This window comes from Cataglyphis hispanica, chromosome 15, assembly GCF_021464435.1.
Source record: "Cataglyphis hispanica isolate Lineage 1 chromosome 15, ULB_Chis1_1.0, whole genome shotgun sequence".
Taxonomy (NCBI): domain Eukaryota; kingdom Metazoa; phylum Arthropoda; class Insecta; order Hymenoptera; family Formicidae; genus Cataglyphis; species Cataglyphis hispanica.
Genome location: NC_065968.1, coordinates 522,520 through 541,828, shown reverse-complemented (window position 1 = coordinate 541,828; position 19,309 = coordinate 522,520). Strand labels below are relative to the sequence as shown.

Here is a 19,309-nt window from a genome sequence, read left to right as displayed (position 1 = left end):
ACTTGAACTGCCAACGAATAAACAAATTAATCTCAAAATCGAGAAAGAGAGAAAGAGAGAGAGAGAGAGAGAGAGAGAAGCAAATTCTACAAGAAAACAAGCGCAGAAACGAGGCAATTAAAGCCTTTTTTCGATGAACCTCAATTTATAATTCGTCAACGTGTATTATATACAAACCATCCGAAAGTCTATTAATGATTTACACGTCCTTGTTTTTTGTCGCACAGGAGGAAACCTTCCAACCTGTTTCTCGCGATAAAAATAATGCGTAAATGCGCCAATATTGAAAATCACTTATCTTTGTCAATTCGATAGCTGATACAAGGTGTGGGAGATCCGCCTCATTTTCCACTGTTCGATCATTTTATCGCTCAAAATACGTCATTGCGAGTAATTAACGTTACAAAATCGAACTATCGATTAATGTTTTCGCAATAACAGGAGGCGAAAAGCGGAACGAGTAACAGAAGTTGATCGCCACAGCTAGTTTCTCGTTGAAACCAACTGAAGACCAACTTCTTTGATCTCAAAATAAAAAATATATATACAAAAATTGTTCTTACCGACATTTTGCTGCTGCACAATCAGTTAATTATCACATTTGAATACGCACTTAACTGATGAGAGATTATTAATCTCTATTTGAACAGTGACGTCACATTATTCTTCTTTTAATACACGCCAATCTTCACTAATAATACATGCAGCGACATCTTGTACCAAGGTAGAGTAGATTGTAGCTTTAGTTATGCACTGCGGATAAAGTAAGGAAAATGAATGTGAGAATTGAAGGTTAAAAAAACACATTTCTGCCTATGTAGAATCAAAAAAAAGGCCATACATTTTAGTTGCATGTAATATATAAATATATAAAAAGAATCTTATGCATTTCCTTTTCGCTCCGAATGAGATATCGAAAAAAAAAAAAAAAAAAAAACTGATAAATGTCAAAAAAATGAATATAATATTTCTGATAGCTTCACAAATTTTTCATTAATTATACAATATAACAAGTATTACTTTATATTGATGTATATATACATACATATATATATATATATATATATATATATATATATATATATATATATATATATATTTTTACATGTAAAAAAATTGATTAAAAAGAAATGACATATCCCTTATTGCTTTGATGTTAAATTTAACATTGAGATAATTGCATGTCATGGTATCATTAATATTGTATTTCTTAGAACTAATATACATTCACTATATAAAAATATTTTAATATGCATTTGTTATTGTACCTGTTTAAGCAATGGGTGAGAAGTTAGTGCATTTTTTTAATCCATACACAACAGTTAATAAATGTAACATTTAAATGATTGTGTATCAAGATATCAATATTTTATTTAATATTTTATCATGTAGGAATCACATCATTTAGCCGTCTAACGACAGTCACATATAAATTGAAGAACACTAAATATATATAAATCGTAATTTTTACAAGTTTTATTTAATGCTATAGTTACTACACACTTAGTACCACGTATTGATCGAGCGACACTTGTGTTTGTCTAGGATAGGATTCCTACAATAGTATGATAATAAATTGCAGCAATGTATAGGTATTTAGCTCCTATAAACATTCGTATTCAAAAGAAATAAATTTATATATAATATAAACCTTGAATTGATGAATTTTCGGATGATACTCCATTTATTTCACTAAGCCCATCTTTTTGGCCTCCACTTCGTAAATCAGTAACCTCCACATTTTGACTACAAATACTTCCGCTTCTTCGTCTAATACCTGAAACACACGAGATATGTATTTCACACAAAACATATAAAATGCGACAGCAAAAAAGAATGTTTGATAATTACCATCTGTACATCATCAAGTATTCCCTGAGGAGAACTACCTGCCATTACTTTGCTACAAATAAAATCCACTAAAGTAGGTTCTGGTTCGCCGATGTATTCGATAATCTTTTTATTGATCCAAGGTCTTATCCTCTTCTCCATTAATGTCTAAATAAGAGAAAAAATATGTAAAATAGAACGCATCAATAAATGCTTTGCTGCCAAAAATAACAATATTCGCTACGATATAGACAAAGAAAGCAAATTTAACTGAAGACACAATTGTAATTAAACAATATATAAGGATAATTTGTTCGGAAAGGAACAAAAAATAAGTGACACTTACGTTATCGATGAGTGCCCAATCGAGTTGGTATCCAAATAACGCGTTCTTATCAGTAGGTATTTTATCTATTAGAGATTTTATATGTTTTCGCTTTTCTTCTTGGCTTTTTGTACTTTCTTCTTTCCCTGCCTTCGCAGCTTCTTCAGTTTTCTTTTTCTTTTCGTCGCCATAATCTGCAAAAATATAGATTATAAGTATTCTATATATTTTTTTTTTTTGTTGAAATTAATAACGAAGGTGAAGATGATTTACCTAAAGGTACAAGTTTACGTTTCTTCGCATTATTAGCGGCATCGTCATCATCATCGTTATTGAAAACGTCTTTAACGTCGATACGGCCTTTTTTCCGCGTTTGATTCGATTGTTGAGAATTCGTATTAACAGGCGCATTAGGGCTGACCGGCGTTTTACCGCCTATACTATGATCGCTAGCACGATTGCCTCCGCTTCCCATAGCAAATGGAACAAAATTACCTATAGCAGAAAAAAGAAAAAAAAATTAATTGTTAACAGAAGAGAAACTGACAATATTTGCCAATTAATAATAATAGGAATATATAATTATTAAAATCATAAATAATACTACGAGAGAATACAAAGGTTATTAAATCGCAACGAGGTAAATATTGGATCAGAAAGTGAATCAAACTTACTGCCGCTTGTCTTTTCCGGTTCACTGACAAGAGACATGCGCGAATCTTCATCCAGTGAAGGTGGAATGGATTGAGCGGGCGTTGCGGCCGACTGATGTGCGGGTGACGGCCGTGTATCCTTTAAGCTCTCTCGGTCTGCTTCCGCAAATCCCTCTTGATTCTCCTCACCGTCGCGATGATGATTCTGATGATGTCTATGATGTCGACGATGATGATGGTGATGTCGCGGCGGTGTTCTGGATGGTGTCTCCGGTTGAGAAACTTCGTCAAATTGCACACCATCATCACTATCGCTCTCTATTGGCTCGGTTTCTATTGGCGGCATTATTTCCTTCTCCTTCTTCGTCGCCTTGTCATCCTCTTCGTCGATTATAGTAATTACTGGTTTAGGCTTATACTGTTCCTCTCTTTCGGCTTTCAACTAATGAAAAACAAAACAAAAAAAAAAAAAAATCGTAGAAATAAATTGTCAATAAAAATCGAAAAATTTATTAATAGATATAATAAAAAATAAAGTTTTCCTGTAAAGATCTACGCACATAGCTTGAAAAACTAATTTTTTATTTTTTATTTAAAAGTAATTTTTTATAAATAATAAAAAGTTTCGTTAAACATATTTGTATGCAATCTCAAATTTCTTTAATTAAGAGTTTAGATATGCAATGCATCTTCTTATGTTTAAGAGGGATATATGACTTACCCTTTCAAATTCTGCAGCAGGATCCGGGTTAGAAGCATCTGCGTATAGTTTATCGCGTAGACGCTGAAGTTCCTGGCGTTCCGCGCAACGATCTCGCGAATCCGCCTCAGCCTCCAACGCTCGTTCTTCAAGTCGACGAGACAGTTCTTTACCCTTATAATACTTGGCATCATCACGATCATCATCGTAATCTTCGAGAAATTCCTTCAGACGTTTTGCCTCTCTCTCTCTAGCCTCGCATTTCGCGCGACGTTTCTCAGCTTCCTTTTCGTATTCTTTCTGTTTACGTCGTTCGCGTGTCTCCCATGCCCTTAGACGCTCCTGGTACGCCGCCTCTTTCTCCCTGGCTCGCCTCTCGTTCTTTTTCCTCTCCTTTGCCTCTTCTTCCTCCTCTCTTTCACGCATAATCTCTCTCTCGGTTTTCCTCACTTCTTCCCGCTCACGTTCTCTTTCACGTTCCCGGTCTCTTTCTTTCTCTCTGTCTCGCTCGCGTTCCCGCTCGCGTTCTCTCTCGCGATCTCGATCCCGCTCGCGTTCCCGCTCTCGATCTCTTTCACGGTCTCTATCTCGATCCCGATCTCGGTCGTTTCTCGATCGATCTCGATCACGTTCTTTAGATCTAAAAAAAAAAAAATTTAAAGCGTGAAACAGTTGCAAAAATTATACTGAAACAATATATATAAGCTAAAAGAAAAGAATATTCAAATCGAGTCACTTGTAAATGTTGAGGGGTGGCACTCCATAGCAAAGCTCGTTCAAGTTCCTATACTGTAATCAAGGTATGTTCACCACACGCATTTCTTACGTGTATATATATATATTTACTGTCATACACTTTATACGTTGTATGTACATCGGGGGTGCTCACCTAGATCTAGAACGACGTTTGTCTCTTCTACTGCTGCCTGTACTATCACTACGACCTTTATGAGACGTAGGACTACCAAGTTCTCCATCCTGATCTTCCTTGTTAGAAATATCTTCATCGCGTTTATCGCGCCGTTCTTTCTCTCGTTTTTCACGTTCCTCCTTTTCGACGGCCTCCTTCTTTCGCTTCACCTGGGCCTTCTCCTCCTCCTGCTTCTATAAAACACAAGAACGCGGACGTGGGTGAGACAAAAAAGTTGAAACAAGAGTATCAGTCTGTGATTTTGACGGAACCAAGGAACTAGCAATCGTATCTTCTTTAAGCGCAAACACAAAAGAGATGAGAAAAAAAAATTATTCATAAATATATAATATTGTTATCAACAAATAGGAATATTATTAACGATCGTTATAAGAACAAGCAAATTATGAAATAGCAAATGTTTAATGAAATTTTGTCAAATTAAAAAATTCACGAATATCGTAATCTGTTGAATAAATATTGTCAAAATATTCACCAATTATTAAAAACCATGTGTCTCTATTTGTTTCAAAAATTGCCTTTTCACAAATGAGAGAAAACACATAAAGGCAGAAAAAAAAAGAATTACTATAGCCATATTGTAATTCGTATACAGAACGATTACTAGTTGTAGAAGCCTTAATCATCTGACATAACGAATGTAGAGAAATGTTCATTTCAATATGGTATACTCACTCCACTGGAGTATGCTCGATCAGCAGCATCTTACACACGAAATCTCGTTTACATATCAATTACCTAAGTGCAGGTATAAATGTTTGGATACAGGCATAAGAGTTATCTTAGATTTCTAGCTTATATTTAAGTACCTTAATAGCTAAACAGATGCATCGCAGAGGCCACCCAATGTACTTACAACATTGCAAATGTGCCTGTAAAATTTTCGATAGTGTCTAAATCTAATGGTAAAATCTCTAAAGTTTGAAACGGTTCTTATTGTTTTTTTAGATTAAATTTAGAGACATTCTCTTGATCAATATTTAATAATTATTAGAAAATATTATACCAATCGAAGGCGCAGTCGTCACGAAGAGAGGGTATCCCGCCAAAACATCTTTTCACATTTGCCAAGAAACTGTCTGATAACATTTGTTTTCTCCTGGATATGGTTACACGCGTTATGGCAGCCGATGCAGCAAACTGTTGAATATCAAATGCACAATAGTTTGCCCACCGTTATCTTCCCGGTGTTATTAAACGCAACACGTCTTAGAAGTAAATTAGTATGGTTCATCTTTATTCGTTATACTAATATCCAAAAATGGGTTACTGTTTGGAATATTGATTTTGTTGCTAATTATTGTGCAATCCTTACTCGACATTAAAATATAATCTGCGTAAAATGCTATTAATTATACTATTATGCAAAACATTTTTTCTTCTAATTCTTCTTTCAAATAGATATATAGAAATTTCATTACAAAGCATTGGTAATGCTTGCTGCTATAATTGTAGAATTTTTTAAAAAATTCTCTTCATATTTTTTTTCGTTTTATCAAGTGACATATATCAATGTTGTTTCACATAATTATCTATTCCAACATCAAATGGAATATAACGGAATATACATATATAAGCTCTTTCGTCCATACGGTAACCCATGATTTTAAGCTCTAACAAGGGTAAAATAATTCAGTGCATAAAAGTAGATGCACATTGTGAGGAGAGAATAGACTGCTGAAACATGAAACGTGGTCAAAAAGGTATTTTTCTCAGAAATGGGCAGTTCACTAGCAAAAAAAACTACAAGAACCGAATTGCTTGTGTTGGCTCATGGTTGTGGAGTTTACTCACGGTGTGAAGTTGACTTGGTCAGTCAGTGTGGTGGTACCGGAGAATGGAGGAGAGCGCGCACCTAGGTACTACATGTCTGATCGAGACGCTGACAGAAGCTGTTTACACAAAATAAAGACAACAACTGAACAGTCGCCATTGGTGATGGACAAAATCAGTTTCAATTGTGTGTACCGAGCAAAGTTTTCTCGATCCTATCAAATAATATAATCCGTATCGCAAAAAGTGTGTCAGCGCCAAACTTGTATTTTGCTCAAAATATAATAATAATGTTCCAATCCTAAACTATGCGTAAAAGCAACCTGGACAACCGTTTATCTACATTCGTTTTATGCAAATACTAAACTGCTAGGCGTCTGTTATTGTGAGCACGAATATCAATCAATAACGTAAGTTTATCTACAAAAGAGCTCTTGCCATTCGATACTTTAATTCATTTTATTACTGCATTTTTATATCTTCGTCATATCTCATATGAAAAATTATGTAATATATTATGTAATATAATAATAAACTGGAAATAAAATATAAAAATTTCCCTCAGATTTAAAAAGACGTAAAAAAATATTCAGAATGAAACAAATAATCTTAAAAATTAAATTCATATACAGTCGATTCATATGTGTGTAATTAACTCTCTCTAATTCTATTAAATATAATATTAAGAAATATCTAAATTATTTCCAAAAATATATATTTCAACGATTAAAAAAAAATGGAAAAATTTCTAGGGAAAAGTATCTTTTTTTGCATAATGTTCAAAATGTGATCTAAATCTTATCTTGAATATTTTTTAACATCTTTGAATCAAAGAAAAATATTTAATTCTGTTTCTATAATTCTATTTCTAGTGATTTTCTTCTTAGTACAAATATCCATTTTTCCATGGTAAAATATCATTAAATGCAATTATATATATTCTTACTTTAAATATATCTATATTTTAGTATCAATAATTCATAGTAATGATTCTGTCAGATAATTCGTTTTGAAAAATATTAATAATTATCATCTCTTGATTTTAATGATGTAACAAATAAAAAATTAAAAAAAAATAGAACAAATATAAACAATTATTCAAACATTTAACTATATGTACAATTAAAATTGTGATATTATAAAAATAAAATGTTGTAAAACCACACAATACAGATAGAAAAAATCCATTAATTCGACACATATTGAAATCTTTGATATTAATTACCAGCAGTTTAGCATGACATACAAAAGTAGATAAAGTTACTTTGTTATCAAACAAAAATCGTAATCTATCTCTAAACGTCAAAAATATAACAGTCGCAATATGATACAGATCTATATTTGCGACGAATCAATAAAACAGAATATAATAGAAAACCGATCAATTACATGTCGCCAACTTGTCGCGAAGAGTTACGAGAGTCTCCTTCTTAATGTATAATATAGCACATTTCTTTCTTTTTCTTTTTTTCATGTTTGGTTGTTTGGATTATACTCTTGACTTACCGACGAGCCTGCAGCCGCCTGCGAAAATACGAGGGATGTGCTGTGATTGACTCCCTTCAGAGCCAATGAGTGAGTGAAAGGGTGGTCCCCATACACAGCATTCCTAGGCGTGTGCGTTTGCTGTGTGCGACGCACGCTGCCTGTTATTATAATTATAGCAACGAGTCACGGCTCCAATTGTTCAGAGCTAACATAGCACACACGCACTTTACAAAATACTTAAAAACTATGGCTTTCAAGAGATATATTCTCGTAATCCTCTCTTGTATATCCAAATACATTCTTTTACATTTCAAATATATACAAAGAGAGTCTAATTATTAATGCCTGCGATAGAATGTATATGCGATTGGACACTCTCACGATTGCAGAAGTACTTGTTGATTACGACTCTATATTATTGTTCAAACATTGAAAAAACGCGTGAATCTGTGTCCGATCGCAATATCTATATAAAGTATAGATATTAATCATCAAACATTAAAGAAATGAGTTCTTTCTTTCGTGCAAAGCACGAACAAATTCATAGATTTATGTCATTTTTATGCTGCTGTATGCCTTTGATTTCATCTATATCAGCAAGACATAATGCAACAATATTTTTACATTCAATCTTTCTCAAGTTTCGCGAAAATTTTACGTATACACATTACATGTCCGATCAGTATCATTAACATATTTAAATATTATAAACTTATGAGTGAACCGATATATATGCAAAGATATAAACATCATTAAAATAATAAATAAAATAACAAAGTATTACAAACATATACTTGACATTCTGAAATAAAAGATAATATTTTTCTTTACATCTTTATAAGATAATAAAGAAAAAGAGATACAAGAAGATAAAATGTAATAATATAAATATTCAGAAAGAATATAGATACATATTATTGCCAATATGTATTAATAACTACAATTAAGTCACAGATTATTTGATCTTAATTATTTTTATATAATTTTGTTGCATTTGAAAAGCATTATTTTATCTCGGCAAATTTAATTATCTTCAATCGCGCATAAGAAAATATGTTTATAATGCTTTGTAGGCCGAGTGCATAAACGATATTAATCCCGTCATAAATACCAATAAATTAACGAAAATTTCTTTAGCATATTCGGTAAGAAAGATATAAAAAAAATTCGATCTTTTATTGTGTCTATACAAGATTATAAAAGAATTTTTCATGATCATAAAAAGAAAAGACAGACTAGAATTTAAAGAAAAAAAAGAAATGTAGAAAAATATTCGTAATAATAATTACCTTCATGACTTCACGGAATTTTCCAATTTCCCGAGTAATCAAGTCTCTTTTACTCTCTTCTATCTCCGCATCATCCAAATTTAAGGATTTAGCTACCATTTTTGTTTGATGTTCTTCTGTAATGAATTATATAAACTATAAGATAAATTTTTAAACATTTTGCTTACAATCAAGAGAGGAGATTTTTAAATTACACATTACCTGGAGCAACCTGAGCCATTTCTAAATCTGCAGCATGTTCGGCAATGATCTGACTAATACGAGCGAGCGCATCTGCATCAACCACTCTCATACCTTCGTCCATATAATCTTCACCCTCTTCACCGTCTGCTCCTTCACCGGATGTCTCGTCTTGTAAAGGTGATTGACCACCCCTGAGCTTCTTTCTTCGTTCAGCTATAAATGCATCATATAATTCACGTTATTTAAATTTCCTTCCCATCCTTCTCTCATTTTTTATCCTTTAATATGGAAATTTACCTTTAAATTGATCCAGGACTACCTTGGCTTTAGCATCCACTTTGACAACAAGCTTCTTTGTGCCTATTTCCATGTCATGGAGTAATCGAACTGCTCTAAGACCTGCATCAGGCCCTGCGTATTCACAAAAGCCAAATGCTTGTACCCTCTTCCAGGAAAGAACATGTCCACACGCACCCAGAATATGTCGTATCATCACATCGGGCGCTCTGTCCATTATGTTACCAATGAACACCGTAACTGGCGGGCCAGATTCCCTCTCACGTCTTCGATTATTGTCATGGCGATTCTGATTGCGCGAGTAACGCACGGCTGGCGCGGATGTCTGCATCGCAGATACGGGTGTTGGAATCATCTATGTTTTGTAAATGTTAGGAGTCTTATTATGCACATGTCTACTCATGCACTCCATTTTTCCCCTCCCTTTCTAATAGCGCGATTAATTTATTCTTATTTTAGCAAAGATCTCATTATATGTATAGTACTATAATTTAATAGAATATTAAATTATAATACATTCTGCTCTGTATCATGCATCAAACAAATTTAAAGAAAATAACTGCATTAGATATCTTGCATTCAAAGCTATTTATAAAAATTTATTAAAAAGATGTTTGTTGCAAATTTATGAAATTAAATATATGAAATAAATTTTATTATACACTTAATGTTACATATCACTTTATGTTAATAAAATGATAATGTGCATTCATGCTTAATATATGAAAAATAAAATGCAACATATATATATTAATCAAGACCACTTTGACTATATAAATATATGTATGAATTTATTTTATAGATTATAATTCTAAAAAACTAAATTTGCAACAATAGCAAAAGCAAAAGTTATTACACAAATTGAGTTATTTCATTCATATATAAGTGAACATAACATATTTTGCGCAGATAACTATTAAAATTAAATTAAAACACAATTATCGTGCAATAATCATCATCATGTGATAAATTTACTTACATGTGCCATAGGCATGACTCCTCCTATAATTGGCGGAGGTGCACCAACCATATATGGCATGGGGGGCATCCCTGGAATACCCATAGGTGGTTGACCAGGATAAGACATGACAATGGCAATTTGATATTACAATGAATACTCTGTAACAATAAATAACATAAGTTTTTAATAAATTAAATAAGTAAAATAAAAATTTATTTTATTTTATGTAAAGACACAATAAAAATTACACATATAATTTATATGTCTTACAGATACAAAATTACATGCATCATAATAACACAACTGTAGACAATAGATATTAGTTTTATTATATAATATCTAATGCAAATTAATTTTTTAATAAGTTTAAATACAATAATACTTTAAAATGTAATATATTACATATCTGATTGTTTTAAAAAGTCATATTTTAATATGTATATGTAAACAGTTAATTATGCAAAGGAAAGAATATTATACTTGGTATTATTGTAAAATAACATCGAAATATCGGAGATAAGTGATGCCGCTATCAAAATACAAAACTTAATGTAATTAAATATATAGGAAGCATGAGAAAGAAAGGCATAATTGACACTTTCTCTAATATACACAATAGGGGAGACAATATTTGATTCTTATCACGCAATATTAATCTCATTCAACAAGATAACAACACATAAACTATACTATAGATCAGAGCATTATAAATGAGAGCAATCAATTCATGAATAACAGAAGGCGACGAAAAATTTCACGCGTGTGAAGCGCGGGCGATATGTAACAATTCTTTACAAATGCTTCTCTCTCTCTCTCGTCCTCTCTTTTTATAGCTTAATCTATTTACATGATAAAACGTGTATCCTCTGCACTGATCTCTTTAAAATTAAGCTAGCATCTCGAGAAAAAGATTGATACAATCACAATTATCCTCGCGTCGTGCATCGGCATACTATTCGCAAACGCCCGAGCGAGAGCGAGAACGAGAGAGAGAGAGAGAGAGAGAGAGAGAGAGAGTGAAAGAGAGGGGGAAGAGGGGGGAGAGAAAAAGAGAGAGACGTCAATGCGGACGAATTTTAACCACTAAATGGAGAGATTGTCAAGATTATACTCACACAAAGAACCCGGAAATCAGATTTCAAGTTATCGTATTGGAATTCTGCACATCATTTCGATAAAAATTATCGTGCCGGATGTAAATTCTCACGCTTGAATCACAATATCATTCCGATCTTTAGCAACGATTTCGGTATAATACAATTGCGATATCATCAAGGTATAATCGAGTATTATAGTACGGCAACTCCTCTGAAAAAGATATCCCTGAAACCGGCGCGCATGCGCAAACAGTCTACAACTAGACGCGGCGCGCGATACGAATTTATTAGCCAATCACACTACCTCTATCTTTTCTGGACAAACAGGAGATGATTGGTAGCCACTTATTGTTGCGACAGATCTTATACTTTTGCTCATGCGCGATGCGACAAAATGTCTAAAAACTAAAAAACTAGATTGAAACATTAGTTAGTAACAATATTGATGCATGTATGATACGCATGCGTGGCAAAATTCCAAATTCCTATATTTATTATTGTTCATATTTGATAATTATGTTGATTATGATTTTGTTCATTTAGTCAGCAAATTTTGATGAAAAAAAATGGTTTATAGTAAAGAACATAAAATAGTCTTGCAAAGTATTATGCATGAAGGTGCTTTACTAGAAAATCGTGTAAAAGAATTAATTTCAAAATTATTTGGTATGTAAGATGTACAATTATATGAGATATTATGCCAAAAATAAAATCAAACTTTATTGATTATCGACAATTGTTAGGTCACGAGAATACAGCACAAGTATTAAATGAAATAAATGCGAAATTACAACCATTATACATGATCGTAAAATGTATAAATTGCGAAGTTACCGGTCACTCGTATTGGGTTTGGGCAAGTACAGTGCAAGATAAAACCGCCAGGTAATAACTATTTAAATCAAATTATATGTATGTGTTTCATATTATTGTAGACTTTATATATTTAACTTATATTTGTTGTTTTATAGATTTCATCCTGAATTCTCGCAAGCTGAATTAGCTCTGTTGCGTAATGTATATTCTGAAATTGTTACTTCAAACAATGGTCATGTATCAAGTACATGGTGTCTTAATTTATGTTCGACATTAAATGTAAAACTAACTAAAGCTAGTGCCGAAGAATTCCTATACGAGATGGTTAATAAGAAATGGTTAGCATGCAAGGTACTAAATTTTTGCCACATGATCTTAATAGTTTAGTTTTAAGAATTTCTATTATAAAACATTTTCCAGAGTGGTAAATATTATATGGGAGTAAGAAGCATAGTTGAATTACTACAATATTTGAAAGACACATATCAAGATAATCTTCATATTTGTACTTTATGCAAAGAAGTGCTTTTTTATGTAAGACTATGAATATATACGTACATACTAATACAAAATACATATTGCAATATTTAAAACAATTTAACAAATTAAAACAATATTTATTTTTCTCATTACACAGGGTGAGAAATGTGAGCAATGTAATACTACAACACACATTCATTGTTTGAAGAATTATGCCATGACCCGTGGTGGTTTGGAATGTCCTAATTGTCATTATCCTATATCACAACATGATCATTCTAGTAATATTTTATTCCATTTCTTAATTTCATTTTTCATATTTGTGCACTTAATTAATACTCTGCCTATATTTATTATATCAAGTTGCTTTTTCAACATATACTTAGTACATTGTTTATGATATTTTAAATAAAATATATATTGATTTTTTTTTATTTTTAAAAAGATCTGTATTCTCTAGGTAATGATAACAATTCTGCAATGGATATTGACGAGATAGATGTTGAAACCGATGAAGTAACACAACCTAGCTTAAGAAGATCAAAAAGAAAACATAAAGATTGATAAGAAAGATACTTTTTAATTCATTACAATAAACACTTTACATTTTAATACAATAAGTGTTGCGGAATATAGACTCTCTGTCTAATATATTTATTTTTTTATTATACAAGAATACATTAAACAAATACTATAATACAAATTTTTACTATGTCCACTTACTGTGATTTTCCTCAAACTTTTCTCTCAAATATTTTAGACCAGCCATTATACTATCCTCATTTATATTTCGTGACACTGTTCCTTCTTTGCTTGTATGAATGGATTTATCACTGGAAACTGAAGATGAAGTACTTTCACCAGGAAGAGGAATATTTATATCATTTGACAATTTATGTTGCTCAGATGTATATGTTTCAAGATAACCAGACATATTTTGTGAATAATTGCTAAACAGAGATAGTGGATATGAAACATTTGCTTGTCCTTGAGATGGTAATAGATTAGATAAACTTGCAGCAGGATTTAATACTGATTCTGTTGTATATTTAGGCAACTCGTATCTAGTGTTACTCTTATTTACTGTATTATTACATTTTACTAAATTGTTTTTATCATTCTGATTATTACTATCAACATTTTTTTCAGAAAAGACTGTGTCATTGTTGGATTCATTACTGTCTTCATGATTCTGTAAATTGATATTAGATTTTTTAACAGGTTCTTTGGATTCACGAGTTTCTGTGTTATCAAGTTCTTTATCATGAGTTAATTGCTCATCAATATTTTTAGAACTGTTATAAAATCCAGCACTTGTAAAATTATTGTAAACTGGTCCAAATTCATCAATTCTTTGTTCTCTACATTTATGTATCCATTCCTCCTGTGACATTACATGCCAATGGTTCTTTTTACCCAATAGTTCTCCAAAAGCTCTTATTTTATCTTCATCATTATTCTTTTCTTCCTGGTGGGTGGTTTCAGTTTCTATTTTGTTTATAGATTTATGGTCAGTTTCGACTCTAGATTTTTCATTATCATTTTCAATAGATTCATTATTATTTTTGTTAGCTTCGTTAATATCAGTAGAATCAATAGACTTATTTTCCAATGCCAATTCCTCCTCTGTAGGTTCTACTGGCAAACCCGCTCTGATCCGCTGTCTAATTCTTGCTGCCTTTAATCTGTTCTGTTCCATTCTTTCCTTCAATTCCTTGATCTCTTTCATTTCTTTCTGCCTCCTCTCTGTTTCCTTCCTTAAATTTGCTAGATTCTTTTGCTGCTTCACTCTTTCCTCCTCATCTTGGGAAAATGCATAGTAACCAACACCATGCGTTCGTGCTTCATCAAATAAAATATCTTGATAATGTATATCAACCTTATCCGCAAGCTTTTGTGTTTGTTCCTCCCATTTCCTTCTCATAATTTCTATTTCAGGTTCTTTTTCTTGAATAGAATATTGTTCCTTATTTTCTTCTTCTCCATTTTCATTGGTGTTTCTTTTCATTATTTCTCGCTTTATTAATTCATCCTTCTTTTGCATATGTGGCAAATCTTCCCGCAAACATTTTCTAGTACGACCAAAACAATCTTGATATTCAACCCAACTTTCTTCTGGCTCTATTGGATGTTGTTCATTAATGCTTTCATCAACAAATTCTTCGTCAGGTTCATCCAATTTGTTCTTGAAATCAACAAGAAACTTGTCATTATTATTTTTTGATTTCTGTAATCTTTCATACAATCTTGCTTTAGCTTCCAACATCAGCTTTGATTTTTTATGGGCAATAATGTCCTCTGCATCTATTAATTCTGTAGGATTTTTTTTCACATCTTCTACAACAATTTTCTTGTTTCTTTTTTTGTTTAATTGCGGTAGCACATTGATGGACTCTGCTTTTAACTTTGCTTCATTTACTTCGGTTTGTTTTCTCAATAACTCTGCTTTCAAACCAACTAAAGATGAAAAGTTGACATTGATTTTCTTGGTCATATTCATTATTGTTGTATCAATCTTAATAACTGTCAGTAAGTATTGTTTGTAAAAGAGAGGGCTATAAATGCAAGTTTTCTTGAAGAGTGCACGAAGATGTTAATAATAATATGATTTATGTTCTTCCTAAAAAAATAGAATATTGTTATATACTTGAATTATAAAAATGTTCGGGAATTTATTATACAATAATATATTTATATGTACGTACGATTTGTGGAAATTCAAAACATATCCTATAAAAATTATATGAAATTATGCGAAAACATCGTAATATCCAGAATGAAAGAAATTGAAATATTACTTTTTTTTTAACAAGTCTGTAACGTGCAATTATCTCTCTCTCTTTACAACTGACATATGACACATGACTTATAGCTTATGACTTTGAGCAATTGAGTCGAAACTATATAATCTATGTATTATATTTGTGAATGCGATTTTGGTTATGGAAAATATATGTATATAGCAGATAGAGAAATTAACTCATAGAATATAAATCGTATAGTGAATTACTTGTACACATTGATCAATCAGAAGCAAAGAAACAAGAAATCCTTTGTCCTGATTGGTCAATCAAATGTTACACCACTCGATAAGTAAATTTTTGAACGCAATCCTGTTTAATTTCTTTTCAATTTTTTTTCATTTATAAATAAATTGAATTTGTGTATATATATGATATTCTTTCCTATACAATGTATAGTTGTTAATTTTTATTTTATAAATGTATAATGCATAGAAAAATACGCTTTGACAAGATTTTGCCTTTTTATTTTTACATTGCTCACTTTTATCTTTCCCGCCGTTAAAAATTGATCACGTGTCTTACTGATATCTAACAGCAAGTTCACAAACTTACTACAATTATTTATTTCGAGACTGCGCTTCAACGATACATCACGCCGCGCCTTGAAAATCGACCTTGTACAAAGAGCTCGAAGTCGTCGAGAAAGTACGAAACGAAGAGTGTGTGATATTCGCAAACGTAAATTTCGAAAAACGAAAGAATGGCGGCGATCAGTTTGCTGAATCCGAAAGCCGAGTATGCCCGGTCGGCTCAAGCAATGGCGGTGAACTTTACCGCCGCGAAAGGGATTCAGGATGTGATGAAGTCCAATTTGGGACCCAAGGGAACCATGAAGATGTATGTATCCGTAGATTCACACGTGCCGCGATTCCCGTCTATATCGCTTTCATTATCAATTTTCTTGACATTTCGAACAATTTGACACTGAATTTTCCTGAAACGAAATATCTATCGCGTCCACTCTTTGTTCCCAGTCGCGATTCCGAGGAATCTGTCCACGATTTCTTCACGACATATTATTCTCCTTATTAGGACACGTTTTACGAATTGCCAGTTTAGTATTGACGCGTTTCATGCATATTATTTCTTAACAAAACATTTCTGTTTTTGTTTGTTTGTTTAATATATTAATGTTATTTTAATACCTATATTCGATATATGGATAACAGTAAAAAGAAAATATTAATAAATTTTTTGACAGTTTTACTTTAATTAATTATAAAAATATTTTGTTATATAATAGCGAACGCTAGTTTTGTACAAATAAAATTTCCAGGCTGGTTTCCGGAGCAGGAGATATAAAGATCACCAAGGATGGCAATGTACTTCTACATGAAATGCAAATTCAACATCCTACAGCATCCTTAATAGCAAGAGCATCTACAGCTCAAGACGATATGACTGGTGATGGTACAACTAGCACTGTGCTAGTTATTGGTGAACTTTTGAAGCAAGCTGATCTATATATAGTAGAGGGATTACATCCGAGAGTGATTGCCGATGGTTTTGATTTAGCTCGTGCTAAGGCATTAGAAGTATTGGATACATTAAAAATTTCAATTGAACCTGTCAAGACAAGCCTATTGGACATTGCAAGGACTTCACTTAGGACAAAAGTTCATCATACTGTAGCTGACAAATTAACCGAGATTTGTGTGGATGCTGTATTGGCCATTAAACAAGAAGATAAAGAGATAGACTTGCATATGGTTGAATTAATGGAGATGCAACATAGAACGGCAATTGATACTACTCTAATTCGTGGCATAGTCACTGATCATGGAGCCAGGCATCCAGATATGCCAAAGAGAGTAGAGAATGCTTACATTCTGACCTGTAATGTAAGCTTAGAATATGAAAAAAGTGAGGTAAGTATATGTAGTATATAGTAATGCTAAAAAGAATATATAAAAATAATTATATATATAAAAATAATTTGACACAAGTATAAGAATACTAAAGATATAATTCTGTGGATTCTAATTTTTAATAGGTGAACAGTGGATTCTTTTATAAATCAGCTGAAGAGCGGGAGAAGCTAGTAACCGCTGAACGCGTTTTTATCGATAATCGTGTGAAAAAGATAATCGAGTTGAAGAAAAAATTGTGCGATGGAACGGATAAATCGTTCGTCGTAATAAATCAAAAAGGAATAGATCCGCAGTCCCTAGATATGCTTGCAAAAGAGAACATTGTTGCTTTGCGTAGAGCCAAGCGCAGAAACATGGAGCGTTTAGCGCTTGCATGTGGTGGTGTAGCCATGAATTCTGTAGATGATCTGAAAGAAGAACATTTGGGATGGGCTGGACTTGTATATGAACATGTGCTGGTAAATTTCTATGTTTGACACAATATTGAGATTAGAACTATCATAGTATAAACCAGGAAAAACATAACTTATAATTTTTAATAAATTTTTTTTTAGGGAGAAAACAAATACACTTTCATAGAGGAATGCAAAAAGCCAAACTCTGTAACAATTTTATTAAAGGTAAAACTGATTGCAATTATTTGTGCTCACATATGCATAGGAATACTTATAATATATTGATATTCCAGGGACCTAATAAATTTACAGTAGAACAATTAAAAGATGCTGTTCGTGATGGACTTAGGGCAATAAAGAATGCTATTGACGATGGTGCAGTTGTGCCTGGAGGTGGAGCCTTTGAGGTTGCAGCTAGCCAAGCTCTTCAACGATATAAAGAGCAAGTAAAGGGAAAGCAACGTTTAGGAGTACAAGCTTATGCGGAAGCTTTACTTGTTATTCCAAAAATTCTTGGTAAGCCATAATGCTCATGAATCTCTAATTTTATCAACACTTACTATTGTCATTAACATCTGTTTCTATCTTTTCATTTTCAGCTGTTAATAGTGGATTTGATCCGCAAGATACAATTGTTAAATTATTAGAGGAGAGCACTGCTCTAGGAGAAGCTGTAGGGTTGGATTTATCCACAGGAGAAGCTATAAAACCCGCGGATGTTGGCATTTATGATAATTATAATGTAAAGAAACAAATTATCAATTCCTGGTAAGATATTGCTATTGAAATATATAAATATGTAAATTAGTAATATGTAAATATGTAAATTAGTAATTCATATTTGATGTTAATAACTTATATGGATAAATTTCTCATTTTCAGTACAATAATCGCCAGTAATCTTCTTCTGGTTGATGAAATAATGAGAGCAGGATTATCTTCACTAAAGGGTTAATAACTCTTACGAAATGAAGAATTTAAGAACTATTAACAATTTTTTTCACAAAACCAATTAAATTATTGGATTATTATTCATGTTGCATTATATCTGTTAACTGAATTCATCGCTTCTAATGTGAATATTTAATAATATAATGAATTTTCACACTGAACTTAATAAAGTAATGCTTTTGTATAAAATATCCCATTTATTTAATTAAAATGTATAGCGTTGCAAATTTAAGATAAAAATATATATAAAGTGTCTGAAAGAATGAATTTATAAATATATAATATAAATATATGCCATATTTAAAAAAAAAGAAAAAATATTAATTATTTTAACAAAGAAAAAATTAGCGTATTGCAAAAACAAAGGAGGAGACACAAATTACTCCTGTCAAAAGAGAGATGTGTGATATGATGCTTCCATCTTTTGTGTTAAAAAAATAACTTCATATACTCGATGTTTAAAAT

General features: G+C 32.0%; 4 protein-coding genes across 7 annotated transcripts; 2 read left to right on the top strand and 2 right to left on the bottom strand.

The window, feature by feature from the left end:
• Nucleotides 1-614: 614 nt before the first annotated feature.
• On the bottom strand, nucleotides 615-11,699 carry LOC126855224 (RNA-binding protein 25-like). Of its 4 annotated transcripts, none has more exons than XM_050602678.1 (13): nucleotides 11,546-11,699; nucleotides 10,449-10,588; nucleotides 9,470-9,824; nucleotides 9,191-9,385; nucleotides 8,990-9,105; nucleotides 4,398-4,612; nucleotides 3,530-4,148; nucleotides 2,830-3,250; nucleotides 2,429-2,650; nucleotides 2,177-2,349; nucleotides 1,852-1,998; nucleotides 1,652-1,777; nucleotides 615-753 (listed from the first exon to the last, which is right to left on the bottom strand). In XM_050602678.1, exons 2-12 carry the CDS (start codon nucleotides 10,554-10,556, stop codon nucleotides 1,685-1,687), a joined length of 2,664 nt encoding a protein of 887 aa, XP_050458635.1. In that variant the 5' UTR covers nucleotides 10,557-10,588; nucleotides 11,546-11,699; the 3' UTR covers nucleotides 615-753; nucleotides 1,652-1,684. The 4 variants fall into 4 exon arrangements, with proteins under 4 accessions (XP_050458635.1, XP_050458633.1, XP_050458636.1 ...); XM_050602676.1 differs by lacking the exon at nucleotides 615-753 and adding an exon at nucleotides 1,347-1,555; XM_050602679.1 differs by lacking the exon at nucleotides 615-753 and adding an exon at nucleotides 1,347-1,555 and having other exon boundaries at nucleotides 9,470-9,794.
• A 299-nt stretch (nucleotides 11,700-11,998) lies between these two features.
• Nucleotides 11,999-13,427, top strand: LOC126855253 (non-structural maintenance of chromosomes element 1 homolog). Its single transcript, XM_050602723.1, has 6 exons — nucleotides 11,999-12,193; nucleotides 12,271-12,412; nucleotides 12,499-12,694; nucleotides 12,764-12,877; nucleotides 12,981-13,104; nucleotides 13,284-13,427. Exons 1-6 carry the CDS (start codon nucleotides 12,094-12,096, stop codon nucleotides 13,385-13,387), a joined length of 780 nt encoding a protein of 259 aa, XP_050458680.1. The 5' UTR covers nucleotides 11,999-12,093; the 3' UTR covers nucleotides 13,388-13,427.
• Nucleotides 13,384-15,773, bottom strand: LOC126855232 (coiled-coil domain-containing protein 174). Its single transcript, XM_050602691.1, has 2 exons — nucleotides 15,529-15,773; nucleotides 13,384-15,443 (listed from the first exon to the last, which is right to left on the bottom strand). The coding sequence occupies exon 2, from the start codon at nucleotides 15,321-15,323 to the stop codon at nucleotides 13,533-13,535; it is 1,791 nt and encodes a 596-aa protein (XP_050458648.1). The 5' UTR covers nucleotides 15,324-15,443; nucleotides 15,529-15,773; the 3' UTR covers nucleotides 13,384-13,532.
• A 427-nt stretch (nucleotides 15,774-16,200) lies between these two features.
• LOC126855235 (T-complex protein 1 subunit zeta) lies at nucleotides 16,201-19,137 on the top strand. Its single transcript, XM_050602698.1, has 7 exons — nucleotides 16,201-16,464; nucleotides 16,904-17,495; nucleotides 17,621-17,956; nucleotides 18,053-18,118; nucleotides 18,187-18,409; nucleotides 18,493-18,661; nucleotides 18,776-19,137. The coding sequence occupies exons 1-7, from the start codon at nucleotides 16,328-16,330 to the stop codon at nucleotides 18,846-18,848; spliced, it is 1,596 nt and encodes a 531-aa protein (XP_050458655.1). The 5' UTR covers nucleotides 16,201-16,327; the 3' UTR covers nucleotides 18,849-19,137.
• Nucleotides 19,138-19,309: the final 172 nt, after the last annotated feature.

Coding starts and splice junctions, on each gene's coding strand:
- LOC126855235 (XM_050602698.1), top strand. CDS start 16,328: ATGGCGGCGATCAGTTTGCTGAATCCGAAAGCCGAGTATGCCCGGTCG. Junction 17,496..17,620: donor TAGAATATGAAAAAAGTGAG/GTAAGTATATGT, acceptor AATTTTTAATAG/GTGAACAGTGGATTCTTTTA. Junction 18,410..18,492: donor TGTTATTCCAAAAATTCTTG/GTAAGCCATAAT, acceptor TTTCATTTTCAG/CTGTTAATAGTGGATTTGAT.
- LOC126855232 (XM_050602691.1), bottom strand. CDS start 15,323: ATGAATATGACCAAGAAAATCAATGTCAACTTTTCATCTTTAGTTGGT.
- LOC126855224 (XM_050602678.1), bottom strand. CDS start 10,556: ATGTCTTATCCTGGTCAACCACCTATGGGTATTCCAGGGATGCCCCCC. Junction 9,106..9,190: donor AATGGCTCAGGTTGCTCCAG/GTAATGTGTAAT, acceptor AATTCATTACAG/AAGAACATCAAACAAAAATG. Junction 1,778..1,851: donor TACTTGATGATGTACAGATG/GTAATTATCAAA, acceptor CGTGTGTTTCAG/GTATTAGACGAAGAAGCGGA.
- LOC126855253 (XM_050602723.1), top strand. CDS start 12,094: ATGGTTTATAGTAAAGAACATAAAATAGTCTTGCAAAGTATTATGCAT. Junction 12,413..12,498: donor GTGCAAGATAAAACCGCCAG/GTAATAACTATT, acceptor GTTGTTTTATAG/ATTTCATCCTGAATTCTCGC. Junction 12,695..12,763: donor AGAAATGGTTAGCATGCAAG/GTACTAAATTTT, acceptor AACATTTTCCAG/AGTGGTAAATATTATATGGG.